This window comes from Myxocyprinus asiaticus, chromosome 42 (assembly GCF_019703515.2).
Source record: "Myxocyprinus asiaticus isolate MX2 ecotype Aquarium Trade chromosome 42, UBuf_Myxa_2, whole genome shotgun sequence".
In the NCBI taxonomy this organism is placed as follows: domain Eukaryota; kingdom Metazoa; phylum Chordata; class Actinopteri; order Cypriniformes; family Catostomidae; genus Myxocyprinus; species Myxocyprinus asiaticus.
This window is the reverse complement of record NC_059385.1, coordinates 35,229,222-35,244,839: the sequence shown is the minus strand read 5'-3', so window position 1 is coordinate 35,244,839 and position 15,618 is coordinate 35,229,222. Positions and strand designations below refer to the sequence as shown.

The following is a 15,618-nucleotide window of genomic DNA, read 5'->3' as shown; positions in this document are numbered from 1 at the left end:
TAAGATGCAACTTTTCAACGTTTACATTATAATACTTATAGTAACTACAAGTAAAATCACAGCGTGCTGTCAATTCATCCCTTTAATGGTGGTGACGTAGTGAGCTAAAGCGCGTAACTGGTAAACTGGTAAACAGGTTGCTGGTTCGATCCTCACAGCCACCACCATTGTGTCCTTGAGCAAGGCACTTAACTCCAGGTTGCTCTGGGGGTATTGTCCCTGTAATAAGTGCACTGTAAGTCGCTTTGGATAAAAGCGTCTGCCAAATGCATAAATGTAAACTCTTGGATGGTCTTAATGTTCAAGTCCTGACTTTGAACTTGCTGGGTCAAATTGACCCATTTTTTTTTTATCTTCAAATTCAAAAGCTTGTAATAAAGGCTATGTTTGATATGTCTCTCTACTTTTAGTCTTAATTATTCCACTAGATGGCAAGAAACACTAGAAAAACAGAGGCGCCCCAATATGTTTTGTGACTCCGCCCATAGACATCCAGTGTTTTTTGGGAAGCCCCACCCTTCCCGTGTTTTGGACTACAAAGTTGATCTTGGGTGTATATCTGTATGTATGCATATGAATGCGTGTATGGATGAATTTGTGTGTATGTTTGTATGCTGGCCTGTTTGTGAGCATGTGTGTGGATGAAATGATGATTATGAATGTATTCATAACAATAACTTTTCTACCATTTTAGAGCTTTTTCGTAAAAGTAGGGATTTTTTTTTTTTTTTGCAGCTTTATTAATACATGAAAAATAAAAATACAGTGCCAGGTTTAGATCACCTGATGTTGTTGTGGATGATGTTCTAAAGTTTCAGGCTGAAGACTTGGTTAAGTTGATGTAAATCAGTGTTAAAAGTTCAAACAGGTCAAATTGACCCGTGAGGCTATCCAAGGGTTAAGAGCACCACAGTTAAAAATATTAAACTTACTAGTTTGTTGTTGGAAGACTAGTAGAACATCCTGTCCTATTTTTAGGATCTGTACCTTTGACTTCTGTTTTTACCTCCACCGTTTTCAGTAACCCTCGGTCATTCAAATTCTCCTAAACTATTTTAAATCACTTTTTTGACGGAAGTGTGGTAGATCACATTCCTCTGTTATATTTGGAGTTCGTGTATAGCCCCAGTTTCTCGAACTGAAAGTTCACATTCAGTCCCCGACACCTGGCCAAGCACCGCGCAGACACTGTAACCTTAGCAACAGCCAGTAACCAGACAAACACAAGAACAAGAGATTTTCACTTTTAGGCTTAGACCGAAATCTCATATTTATGTAATATTTTTGCCATGTGTAAATAAAACATTTAACGCCCTTTATCCATGGATACTAAATTCTTACGGTTAAATTAACCATGACATTTTTAATCGTAGTTAAAATTGAAACCTTATCTCGACATCCCTAGGTGCCACGGTCAAAGACGTCCAGTGTGTTTTAAATAGGAAATCAATGGGAAAAGCAGCCAAGATGCATGCAACAAACAAGTTCAGTGTTATACTTTAGCCTGGCTACATGTCCTGTGCATGCAGCTCTCAATGTCCTGAGGCATTTGCTTCTTGATGTGCAGAGTGGTTGCACTCTTCTCCAAATGAAAGACAGCATTGCAGAGAAAATATTAATCCAGTAAGAAACATCAGTGAAGAGCTTTGTTGAATTCGTCCATCTCGTCGACTCATCTGTGAGGGAGTGAGTCCGCAAAACAAGTTGGGTAGGCCAATTTATTTTAATTACAAACCTGAAGTCGTACTTGAATAAACGGACTAAAACCCAGCGGTTTGTCGGGTCCGATCTGGCCAGTGCTGGGTGTTTAGAGATCTAGTCTGCATGTGTCCATTGACCAACAAATAAAAAATCCAAGACTGCAGAACACTTTAGTTAACTTACAGATAAAAAAAAAAAAAAATCTTAACATTTTATTGCACACAACAGTCTAGGGCTGTCATGATTACTCAATTTAATTCGATTACTTGATTAAAAAAAATCCTCTTACAAAATTGCTGAATCGACAAATTGAAAATTAGGTGGAAGTGACGCAGTCCACATATGAGGGTGCGAACACAATGACGAGGTGTCAGCTGTGTGAGCACATTGCTTTAGATTTGAAAAACATAAACCTAAAAAAAAATCATTTTAGCAAAGCAACAGCACTTGAAAAGCTTGAAAGATGCCAGTTTTCACAAACCCGCTGAACACAGCACGGTAAATTCAGACTGTATGCAATTTACAGTGCTTCATCCAGAAGCTCGAGAGAAGTTGAGTGTTTTTGTTGCTGTGCGGGACATTTTGAACACACAGCAACGCAATCTAAGCCTAATTATCTACACAGTCATTTGCAATGGGCTGTATGAAGCAACAAAAAATAATGTAATGGAAAAAGTTATTTGATTAAAATTATACACAGTTACGGATGCACAAACACATTGTCCAATAAATCTGACAATCCAGATGATCTAAGAAGGTTATTTTCTACAGATTATCATTTTGAGTTCTGTTCTATGTAAATGAATTACCATTTGAATGTAAATGCGATCTTTCTCATGTAAATTAGATTTCATGATTGTTTAAAAACTAGATCACTATGCTCCATTTCCAATAAATATTTGATAGTTTATGGCCATTATTACAGGTAAAATTCAATGTGGGAGTCTAACTTTATTTACTGAATAAAACCGCAGGTCTGTGTTAATGGTCGACTGATATATCGCTGAGGGCGACTGAGGCATGTAAACAACCAGTTACAGTTCATTTTGTTGTTGCGTGCCATCGCGTTATTACAATAAACCGGCGTGCAACACTCATTTAAACTGTCCGCATATTAGAGCCGCGGCAGTGCGTTTGAGCACAATGTTAAAGTGCTCGCTTGTTTCCTGTAACTTTTAACTGTCTTGTCTGAGGAAAAAGGCAAATATCAATAAAACTAATATCATGTACCGTCTGCAAATATGCGCATATCTCGTTTAAACAGATGTAATGAACCAAACTCACACAACTTCAGCAGATCCATTATCCTGTGGAATGCTCAAATCTCCCTCTGAAGCATGTATTCTAACAGTCTCTCCTCAACAGTTCCCTATAACTTTTCTAATGATAAAAGGCAAATCAATAAAACTTGTATTATATACCGTTTGCAAATATGCAGATACCTCGTTTAAACGGATGTCATTCACGAACCTCATGAAAATCCAGCTCCAGGAAATCATTGTATCTGCCAGAATCAAAAACTTCAGGATCAAAAGTTCCTCTGATTCACAAATCATGATGACAATCCAAGCAGGCAATCCAGGCCGTTTAAACTGTAAGGAGATTGAGGCTCGCACTGAGACTTGCACGAGTGCGTGAGTGCAACTTCAAGGCTGCGTCCGAAACCAGGAAAATGCTGCCTCCGGAGGCTATATATGGATGTACAATGAAAATAATGTGCTTTTCAAACTGTTTGGAGACCAGTTTCCTTAAGAGTTCCATTCATTCAAAACAGATGTCAGTTATGCCATTAACTGATTTGGCAGCAAGGTAGCAAGTCAGCTGCCTACATTTTCGGATGAAGCCCAAGGTAAAAGCGCTTCACGTGTGCTATAAGTAAATGTCTTATTCGCTATGCACTTTATGTACAATTGGTTAGATTCAATATTTTTTTTTTTTTTAGTAAATGCGATTTGCTAATATGGACATGCCATCCATGGTTGCTGGACTATTTCTTCCCTATTAACAATTTCTTCATGTGCAAATAAATTACTAAAATTTGATGACTAAACAGAAATCTGAAGAAACTGCCATCTACCATTTTTAAAATTTTTTCGTTTTGTGTGAAATTCAGTAAATATATTGCTAAAGTTTTTTTTTTTTTTTTTTTTTTTTTTTTAAGCAGTTATTTACTATAATTGTGACATATCAGCTTATTGCAGGGTTCGTACAAGGTGCTTGAAGTACTTGAATTTGGCTTTTTCAAATTAAAGTCTGGAAAACCCTTGAAAATAGCAATTTTTACCAAGAGGTGCTTAAAGTTCTTGAATTATAGAAAATCTTAAGATACATTGCTTAATTTAATAAATTAAATTGATTTATTTTCGGAAAAACGCAACGACAGACCACTAGACCACTGCTGAAGCAGGCAGTGCATAGACTGCTGTCACATGGCACCTGTTACTTTGGCAGCGATGTTCAGAATGTGCCAATCACAATCAAGTGTTACTGAAGGATTTAAAAAATATATACACTACCAGTCAACAGTTTTGAAACACTTGACTGAAATGTTTCTCATGAGCTTAAAAATCTTTTGATCTGAAGGCATATGCTTAAATGTTTGAAATTAGTTTTGTAGACAAAAATATAATTGTGCCACCATATTAATTTATTTCATTATAAAACAAATTTAATTAAAAAAAAAAAGTTTTTGAAATTGATGACTTGGACCAAATAATAAAGAAAAGCAGCCAATAAGTGCCCAACATAGATGGGAACTCCTTCAATACTGTTTAAAAAGCATCCCAGGGTGATACCTCAAGAAGTTGGTTGAGAAAATGTCAAGGGTACATGTCTGCAAATTCTAGGCAAAAGGTGACTACTTTGAAGATGCTAAAATATAACACAGTTTTGATTTATTTTGGATTTTTAGTCACAACATAATTCCCATAGTTCCATTTGTTATTCCATAGTTTTGATGACTTTACTATTATTCTAAAATGTGAAGAAAAAAAATAATAAAGAATGAGTGTTTCAAAACTTTTGACCGGTCATGTATATTTTGTAAATACTGCTGTGGCGGATTTAACAAGTATGAATTCTTGCAACTATCAATTTTAATTACAATTTACTCTCCAGGGTGAAAAAATTATATAAGATGTAAAATGATTTGAATGCAGATCAATGGGGGATTCAGTTTTGTGAGCAGTCTAGCGCCACCTTGTGTAAAGAGAGCTTTGTGTCTCACAAAAATAGGTTATTTCTGACAACATTTGGGTCAGTATCAAAATATGTTGACAAACATGTCTCTCTACTTTTTTTAGTCATGAAAAAGCTTTCAAATAGCGAAAAAAAGAATTATAATTATATAACCTAATCTTTAATGATATGAAATGGCTTGACTGTTTTGCAAATTGTTTTTAGAAAATATATTTGAAATTGTTAGTTGCCTGAAATCCTTGTATCCTTCATCTGGTATACCACTTCTATGACTATAACAAGTTGTGTATTTATTTTGTACTTATTTTTAATAAAAGCATGAGTGCAAGGCCGTACAAGTGTGCAAAAAAGCAAAACAAAATGATTAATAATTTAAATAATTAAAAAGAATGTTTGTCCCTTGATTTCATGGCATTGGTGTTATCATTGTTAAAACCTTTTGTTTTGGTTTAAAAAAATTAAATACAAAAAGTAGTGGAAAATAATTAAGGTTTAAGTTCAGAGGCTGCTTAAATATGCATTTAGGGATTTTTCCCAGCATGTTAAGTTAATTCACATTTTAACTAATATTTTCACAAAAATATTTGTTGTAATCCATTTAACCCTCGTTAGTGTTAACTTCGTTAGTGAAACAAAATTAAATAATAAAAGAAAAGCCAAGTTGTCCTTTATGAATAAAAATGAATGCCCGCATGTTACAAAATGTTTACCCTCAGCGTTTATAGGCAAAAACTGAACTAAATGGAAAATTTCAATATTTTGTAAGTTGGAAAGTAAATTTCTTGAGGATGACCCATTTGCAATTTGGGTCAGTTCCTCACATAAATCTGTTGTGTGACTTTAGAAAACATGAAACACAGCACATGAGTCATATGGACTACTGTTTACGAACCCAGTTACTCACTTTTGTTGGAAAGCGAAGTGCGTTTTAAGGGAGCACACTACAATTGCACATCAATTTCATCATGAATGAACCAAGAATTGTTACTGTGAGAATGTCGTTAAAGATGCATATTGAGACATGTTGTACTTGTAATACGTGATGTTTTATAAAAATAAATTAACTGAATGATTAAAATATTTTTATTTAAATTAACAAATAAAGAATTTGTTTTAATGACATCTCGAGCATAGTCCTTGAAAACAAATAAAAAACAAAATTGCTTCATGTCCTCGAATTTAACTTTGAAGCATCTGTACAAACCCTGTTATTGGCCACCCTGCTCTCTGGGCATCAGCCATTTAAAAAAAAAAAACAAAAAAACATATCAGTTGACCACTAGTCTGTGAGTCTGTTGTTAATGCTACAGCTGCGCTTCTCGTGCCCCACAGATGCAATGGAAAACTTTGGCTAATTGAGGGAGAATTGGCTAGTCCTCTGCATGTGAAATTAACAGTTTTTACTCAAGGAACTGAATGTCCAGATGTTTAAGGGCATTTTACACAGTACATGGCAATCGGCAAGCTTTATAGAAGTTTTAGTCATGAATATAACTCATTCTCAATAAACAAGATTAGTGGGCAGACATTGTTTCTGAAAAGATAAAATATTTTATTTCCATGGCCTGTTTTCCCATATTTGAGTAGGTCATGTTGAACTAGTTAAAGTAAATCTTACATTTAAAAAAAAGTTGGACACACCTAGAGAAGCCAATATCTGTCAGCTTGAATTATCTAATTTTTTTTTATATTATAGATCTGCTTTGGGTGTCTGTTGGCTTTAGATATTTTTTGCACAATTGTTTTGTTCAGTCGTAAAATACATAAAAACTTAGGCTAATGAATGCATTTTAGCTAGATGACTTCACCTCAACTTTATGCTATTTTTATAAAATTATTTTTCAGAGTACTCGATTACCAAAATAATCGATAGCGACAGCTATATTCACAATAATGGGAACATTGCTCACAGCAGTTGAAAATGAAATTCGAGAGTACTTGTTTTGAAATTTGGAGGTGAATTACCAGATTTTCTGTAAATACAGTCGCACCTGAATATCAGTTGCGCCTGGACAGAATCGTGTTGTTGAGAGAGAACAAAAGTTGCATCTCTAAGTTGCACTGACAGAGGTAGTACTCGACAGGCACTAGTACCCGGAAGCAGCTGCATGCATGCATGCATTCATTCATTCATTCATTATTGTTAGCGAATGTTTGTTACTGGATATTTCTAATATTTGCAATCCTCATTGCTTTTCACTAATTATCTGTTTCACTGACTGAATGTTTTTAATAGGAGTGTGATGAAACTTGAAACTTTATTTTGTGGGCATGTGAGGAGTTGGCGTTTGTTAGAACAGTAATGTTGTGATGGTATAGAATATTTGCATACTAGTTGCATAATTTACCTTGTAAATGCAACACTCCGTATAGCCTACTTTAAAACAATGATACCATCTCTGACTGATGTTTTCATATGCTTGTGTTTGACTGGCTGACATCAGTTAGGTATAAATTATGTATATATGTCACGCCGGACTATACAGTGCATCCGGAAAGTATTCACAGTGCTTCACTTTTTCCACATTTTGTTACGTTACAGCCTTATTCCAAAATGGATTAAATTCATTATTTTCCTCAAAATTCTACAAACAAGACCCCATAATGACAACGTGAAATAAGTTTGTTTGAAATCTTTGCAAATGTATTAAAAAAAAAAAAAAAAAAAAAAAAAAACGAAACAATCACATGTACATAAGTATTCACAGTCTTTGCTCAATACTTTGTTGAAGCACCTTTGGCACCAATTACAGCCTCAAATCTTTTTGAGTATGATGCTACAAGCTTGGCACACCTATTTTTGGGCAGTTTCTCCCATTCTTCTTTGCAGGACCTCTCAAGCTCCATCAGGTTGGATGGGGAGTGTCGGTGCACAGCCATTTTCAGATCTCTCCAGAGATGTTCAATCGGGTTCAAGTCTGGGCTCTGGCTGGTCCACTCAAGGACATTCACAGAGTTGTCCCGTAGCCACTCCTTTGTTATCTTGGCTGTGTGCTTGGGGTCGTTGTCCTGTTGGAAGATGAACCTTCGCCCCAGTCTGAGGTCCAGAGCGCTCTGGAGCAGGTTTTCATCAAGGATGTCTCTGTACATTGCTGCATTCATCTTTCCCTCGATCCTGACTAGTCTCCCAGTTCCTGCCGCTGAAAAACATCCCCACAGCATGATGCTGCCACCACCATGCTTCACTGTAGGGATGGTATTGGCCAGGTGATGAGCAGTGCCTGGTTTCCTCCAGACATGATGCTTGCCATTCAGGCCAAAGAGTTCAATCTTTGTTTCTCATGGTCTGAGAGTCCTTCAGGTGCCTTTTGGCAAACTCCAGGCAGGCTGTCATGTGCCTTTTACTGAGTGGCGGCTTCCATCTGGCCACTCTACCATACAGGCCTGATCGGCGGAGTGCTGCAGAGATGGTTGTTCTTCTGGAAGGTTCTCCTCTCTCCACAGAGAAACGCTGGAGCTCTGTCAGAGTGACCATCGGGTTCTTGGTCACCTCCCTGACTAAGGCCCTTCTTCTCCGATCGCTCAGTTTGGCCGGGCGGCCAGCTCTAGGAAGAGTCCTGGTGGTTCCAAACTTCCATTTACGGATAATGGAGGCCAATGTGCTCATTGGGACCTTCAATGCTGCAGAAATTTTTCTGTACCCTTCCCCAGATCTGTGCCTCGATACAATCCTGTCTCGGAGGTCTACAGACAATTCCTTGGACTTCATGGCTTGGTTTGTGCTCTGACATGCACTGTTAACTGTGGGACTTTATATAGACAGGTGTGTGCCTTTCCAAATCATGTCCAGTCAACTGAATTTACCACAGGTGGACTCCAATCAAGTTGTAGAAACATCTCAAAGATGATCAGTGGAAACAGGATGCACCTGAGTTCAATTTTGAATGTCATGGCAAAGGCTGTGAATACTTATGTACATGCGATTTTTTTTTTTTTTTTTTTTTTTTTTTTTAATTTTATTTATTTTATTTTTTTTAATGTATTTTGTTTTATAAATTTGCAAAGATTTCAAACAAACTTATTTCACGTTGTCATTATGGGGTATTGTTTGTAGAATTTTGAGGAAAATAATTAATTTAATCCATTTTGGAATAAGGCTGTAACCTAAAATGTGGAAAAAGTGAAGCGCTGCGAATACTTTCCGGATGCACTGTAAGTCGCAGTACCTTTCAGATGATAAAAAAAAAAACTAGCATTCTGGAAAATACTGTATATGCAAATACCACTGTAATTATGCTCAAAACCCCAAGACTGAAAACTGTATTCCTATATAATAAAGTGGCACACAACTGATATTATTTAACTTTAATGTCTTGTAGGACTTGTGTGCGTCCTGTGGTTGTTTATGGTGGTATAAACACGGGATACACTATTCGAGAAGTGTTAAAGGGTTGCAACATTTTGTGTGGGACCCCTGGAAGACTACTCGACATCATTGGTCGTGGAAAGGTAATTCACTTGCAGTACACTACGCATATCAAGATGGCATATGAAGTGTGATTGTCATCCCCTTTTTTATTTTTTATTTACTGCACTTAACTAGTTTATGTTAGGGCTGGTTTTTTATTTTTTTTTTTATTTTTTTTTTTTTAAACCTCATCCAGCATGTAATAACACAGTGGCTTAATCAGACCATAACTGGCCTCGCCATTGTGCCAGGTTGATGAACAAAATGGTATTTTAAATTCGTAATAAAATGTTTCGGAAGTGAGTTACAGATCACTTTATAGTAAATAATTTGTGTAGGTTAAAAATGGGAGAATCAAACATCCACCGTTCCTTTTACCATTAACCATGATGATTAATTTAGATTGCTAATTATTGCTTTGATCTGTGATGCGTTTCAAGTGTACTGCATCTATAGCCAGCATTTGGGAAGGGATCATTTTGACAAACTTTTCAATTTGGATTGTAATAATAATTATTTATCATATTGCTGCATGCTGAGTGTGTGCCTTAAACACCCACTAGGGGGCAGAGTGAGGGGTTTATGATTATTCATACAAATGGTTTGTTATACTAGTGAGTAATTTCTACATAAACTTGATAATTTCTGTATTTTTTTTTCTCCCCAATTTGGAATGCCCAATTCCTAACACGCTCCAAGTCCTCGTGGTGGCGTAGTGACTCGCCTCAATCTGGGTGGCGGAGGACTAATCTCAGTTGCCTCCGCGTCTGAGACAGTCAATCCCGCATCTTATGTGGCTTGAGCGCGTTACCGCGGAGACGTAGCGCGTGTGGAGGCCCACGCTATTCTCTGTGGCATCCACGCACAACTCGCCACGTGCCCCACCTTGAGCGAGAACCACACATTATAGCGACCACGAGGAGGTTACCCCATGTGACACTACCCTCCCTAGCAACCGGACCAATTTGGTTGCTTAGGAGACCTGGCTGGAGTCACTCGGCACGCCCTGGATTCGAACTCGTGACTCCAGGGGTGGTAATCAGCGTCAATACTCGCTGAGCTACCCAGGCCCCCGATCATTTCTAGATTTTGATTCCTAGATAACCTTCTAGATTGACTTGGTTTAGATGGTAAAAATACATTGGCTAGAAAACATTTTGCTGTTTCCTTATACTGTTATTTCTGAACAACTTTCAGACGCTTTTAGATTAATTTATTTCACATTTACTCTTGACTACTACCTGTGTTGCACTTTTTTGTGCTTCCTGCACACCTGTTCTCTAGAATTAAAATAACTTTGATTTCTATAACCTGACTGCCTTGCATTCTTTTTTTGTGAATAACACTTTTTTTTTTTTTATTGACTCCCATACAAATATAAAATAAAGCACAACATAAATGAACGGAATTAATAATTATCCCCTTTTAACTCCCATTAATTCCCCATCCCCCTACCAATCGCCAACCCCACTCTCAACATACATTACCATGTTGAAGCCTGAGTTACACGTGCACACACACAGTATAAACACACAATGTTTTTTTTTGGGGGGGGGGTGTTTTTTGAGAAAATAAAAATATAACAATCACCAAATAAAGAGAAATTCCACAAGACACTTTTTACAATTTCGACCATAATCATGTTTCTCTCCACATGGTCCTCCACTGCTTTCCAGAAAATTCAAGTATTTGTCCCATTTCTTACCATACACATCTAATCTGCCAAGCTGTGTATATGACATCTCTTCAAATGCTGCCACCCTGCCCAATTTGGTGAACCATTCTTGAAATGAGGGAGCACCCTTTGACTTCCATCCTCTAAGAATTATCTGTCTTGCCAGTCGTTACACTAGTTTGGACCCAGCTTTTTGTATATTTGTCATCAACTTTAATAACTGCCCCATCACCCAATATACATAATCTAGGGCAGAATGAAATTTGAGTGTCTAGAGCCTCACAGCTAAAATTCTGGACTGTTACTCAATTCTTGAATCTTAGCGCAGAACCACAGAGCATGGGCTATGTCTCCATCCTCCAACTGACAACGGCAGCAGATTGTTGTCTTTTAAACCAAGCCTAAACAATCATGGAGTCCAGTAGAAACGATGCAAAATCTTAAACTGAATAAAGTGCACCCTTGAATCCCTAGACATAGTCTAAAAAATTTTTTTATTCTTTCCCACTCCCCATCCTCCAATGCAAATTTCAGATCTCTTTCCCATAATCTTTTAAGAGCTGTTAAGGCTCCATTACCCAGACTCTGAATCAATGAGGAATAATACACTGACGCTTCATGATCCTTTCCAAAATCTGTGAGCACCTTGCAAAGAGTGTCTGCAGCCTTAGGGATCTGCTTACCACCACCAAAGATAGTAAAAATTTAGACCTAGAAATCCCTTATTGCTGCATTATATTTTAAAATGATCTCAAAGCTCCATTTTCATAAGTCACCAAGTGTAGCAACACCATCCCCATCCATTCTTTCCAGCAAAAGGGGGACTTGTTAATGCATCATTTTGGGCTCAGCCATATAATTGAGGAAACATTTAGGTATCAAAATTGAACATATGATAAACCTTTGTTCATACTGAATGTAAGTGTGAAATAATTGGATACATTTTTACTTCTCTAGGCAATTTAATACATTTTGCAATGGTGAGATTGGGGCAAGGACCGCTTTTTCTATGTTGTACCAGGGAGGGGCTCTCTCTGGTGAGAGAGGCCAATAGGCCAAGTGTCTAAGATTAAAAAAAGCATTGTAATCTTGGGGAGGCCTAAACCTCCTTTGTCAATTGGTCTATGTAACTTACTGAAATGCAACCAAGGTCATTTACCATTCCAAATAAAATACTTAGATATTCTATCAAGTTGTTTAAAATAAGAAAGAGGAACTTCAGGAGGGAGAGACAGCAGTAGATATTTTAATTTGGGGATACAGTTCGTTATTATAGCATTGACCTTTGTCCCCATAGACAAATGTAGTGAAGCCCACCTATCAACATCACACGAGAACCTTTTCATTAATGGGTCAAAATTAACTATTACTAAATCTCTCATTTGCTGGAAATAAAATGCCTAAATACCTAATGCCTTGCTTGGGCCATTGAAAGGCACCAAGTTGGAAAGCTGTGGTAAGGCAGTATGCTTTCAGAGCAAGAGTTTCTGATTTTGAACAATTCATCCTGTATCCTGAAAATTAATTCAGAAGCACGAGGAGGTTACCCCATGTGACTACCCTTCCTAGCAACCGCGCCAATTTGGTTGCTTAGGAGACCTAGCTGGAGTCACTCCGCACTCCCTGGATTCGAACTCGTGACTCAAGGGTGGTAGTCAGCGTCTTTAATCGCCGGTCAGTGGATGTGTTTGCTTATTTGATTACTGATCACGAAATTGTGTTGAATCTTAAATATTTCTTGTATAATGTCATACATTTTTCAATATCACGTAGAGGGGTAATCACTAGTATGCAAGCAACCATGAGAGAAGAGCAGGATATTTTATTGATATGAAGTTTTTCGCACCTGCATTCCAATCCACATCTTGATGTAATTCTTCATCACACAGCATGTTTTCATCAGCTGAATGCGAGGCTAAACACTTAGTGTGACGAGACCCATGCTGCGTATGCAAGCCATTCGCGCTTCACAAGCCGATCAACTTTTTTGCCTTTTATGGTGAATCACATCCGCAAAATCCTAAAACTTTCTTTCCAGGGTTAATTTCGATTTTGAATAGACTCAGATTTTTCAACCACGCTATGTGGGTTTGTTTTCTCTTAATAATTTAATGTAATTGAGTGTGACTGGTTTAAGGAGGGTGCACCTGTATGCTGGGTTGGAAATATCAAGGAGTTATAGTGTTTTTTGCTTATTACATCACGTGTAGTTCTGACAGCTAAAAGAAACAAATTGGCCCAAAACAAATAGGCTGTCATCTCCGCACAGCCTGACCGAAGCAAAGTTATTAATCGAATAAGCGCTGGCTGGCTCGTGATGCGTGAATGGCTTCCATGCGCTGTATGAGTCTGTTGGGTACACTGCACTCTCGTCACATTTTAACTTTGTTTAGCCTCCCATTCAGCTCATGAAAATGGTGCGTGATCATGAGGATTACATCAAGATGTAGATTGGAATGCAGGTGCGTAATTTATATAAATAAAATGGTCTGCCACTCTCACCATTGCTGGCATGCCAGTGATTACCCCTCTGCATGCCAATGCTGGCATGTGTGCCATAGGTTGCCTACCCCTGCTCAGTAGTGTCAACGTTGCTCTAAAGGGTCTACACACTTTTGCATCACTATGATCAAGGACCGGATCCTTTAACAGATTGAAGTCTCCACCCAAAACCATATCATGGAGGATCCCAGCTGCTTGTAATCTCCCTTAAGAAATATAAAAAAAAGTTATGATCATCAGCGTTTGGTGCATACATTTAAGCCAACATAAGATTTTGCCCCTGTATTTCAGACAAAACAATGACACTTCCTAAATTATCTTTAAATTGTTTGAGACAATTAAATTGTAAATGCTTATCGATGTGATGACTCCCCTGCTCTTACTTGAACCAGCACTGCAAAACACATACCCTCCCCTTGCCTTACCACGCTTTTCAGCTTCCTGTGAAGAAAGGTGCGTTACTTGAAGGAACACCATTATATTGGTTACGCTTGAGGAAAGATACAACCTTCCTCCTTTTTATAGGGTGTCCCAGCCCATTAACATTCCACATGGAGAGAAACATTTTACCTATATTAAAGTATGACATATTGACATGCAAAGATATATTGTCTACCCAAGGTAAAAGTATATAGACCACTTTCCAACATTGATATAACCATAAAATCCTGATCAACCCACAGCACAGGAAAAAGATGCACTTTAACCTCACACATAACAGTCACAACTGGTGTCCATCCCCTAGAAATCCGATGGTCCATGCATGCTCGTTAGATTTTCCGCGACACTATTGCTACCAGGTAGCTCAAGTCGTGTTTTTTTTTATTTTTTTTTTATTTTTATTTTTTTATGAAAACCGTGCCATTAAATTGCACATGTACTCAAAATAGGCCCCAGTCAATAATATTGAACCCACAAAATGAACAAAGTAACAAGTCAATAAAGGGAGAAAAAATAAAAGTGGCACGAGAGTCAGTGGGCAGACAACAAAACAACAAATCCTCTCAGACTGCATCAGCAAAATGTACGATGTATAGTCTATATTGTTGATTAAGTGCAGACAAAGTTACACATCATTGATTTAATGAAGGCCATAGCTTGTCATGGGCATGTAAAAGTCTTGCGTCCATCCTTAATGTCAATTCTCAGCTTAGCAGGGTAAAGCAATACGAAGCTCACCTTCTGTTCATGCAGTCATTTCTTACACTCTGAATCTGTCCCGTTTCGCTTGTGTAGCTCTGGCAAAGTCTGAAAAAAACAATGCTGTAGTCCTCCCAGCACAACTTGCCTTTATTCCTCACCACTCGTAGAACAAAGTCTCTGTCTGTCGACCGCAAGAATCTTGCCAGGATGGATCGTGGCCTGTCACCTACTTTAGGAAGCTGACCCGAGAGCTCTGTGCGCACGCTCTATCTTGAGCTGGCGGCCCACTGTGTCGATCAAATTCAGAATGAGCCCATCTAAAAACTTGACCATATCTTGACCTTCCTTTCCCTCGGGGATTACAACGAAACTAACATTATATCTGCTCTGATTTTCCATATCCTCCTATTTTTCTCCCCACACCTGATCCATATCAGCTTTGGTGGCAGGCGGGCTAGCCTGCAACTCGTTCTCGGCCGCCTCCAGATACTTGACTCGCTTTTCAACATCGTCTGTTCTTGTAATTAGAGTGTAAAGTTTCACCTCCACAAATGTGGTTGCATGTCCATGTTGGTCGATATTTTCTTTAGTGCTGCATAAATGCTCACAATATCTTGACCTATGTCATGAGGCTTGCTGTCATTATCAACTAGACCCTTGCCATCTTGATCCTGCAAGGCATCAGACGCGTGAACACAAGTGCCTTTTAATGTCCCCACAGGCCGATGATTTAAAAATTTGACGTCCTACACTCAGCACAGTTTAACAATCTAAACTATTTCAGTTCTCACCAGTTAATATTAGCAAAAGTGAAAAGCGGAGCTCGACACTAAGCGACCAACACTCATAGCGTCACGTGACTCCCCCACTGCCTTGCATTCTAATAAAAACATGTTATTTGAACCATGTTGCAGTTACATTTTAGTTTAATACATTTACAAGTTGAAAAATGTACATGAAGCGAGAATCATCCTAAAGTTAAAAAAAAATC

The 15,618-nt window shown here is 38.0% G+C and overlaps 1 protein-coding gene across 1 annotated transcript in view; it reads left to right on the top strand.

The window, feature by feature from the left end:
* Nucleotides 1–15,618, top strand: part of LOC127432696 (probable ATP-dependent RNA helicase DDX4) — a 71,881-nt gene that overhangs the window by 26,780 nt on the left and 29,483 nt on the right. The window contains exon 11 of the mRNA XM_051684047.1: nt 9,219–9,348. Within this exon, the coding sequence (XP_051540007.1) occupies nt 9,219–9,348 (130 nt within the window). The remainder of the gene's footprint in view (nt 1–9,218; nt 9,349–15,618) is intronic.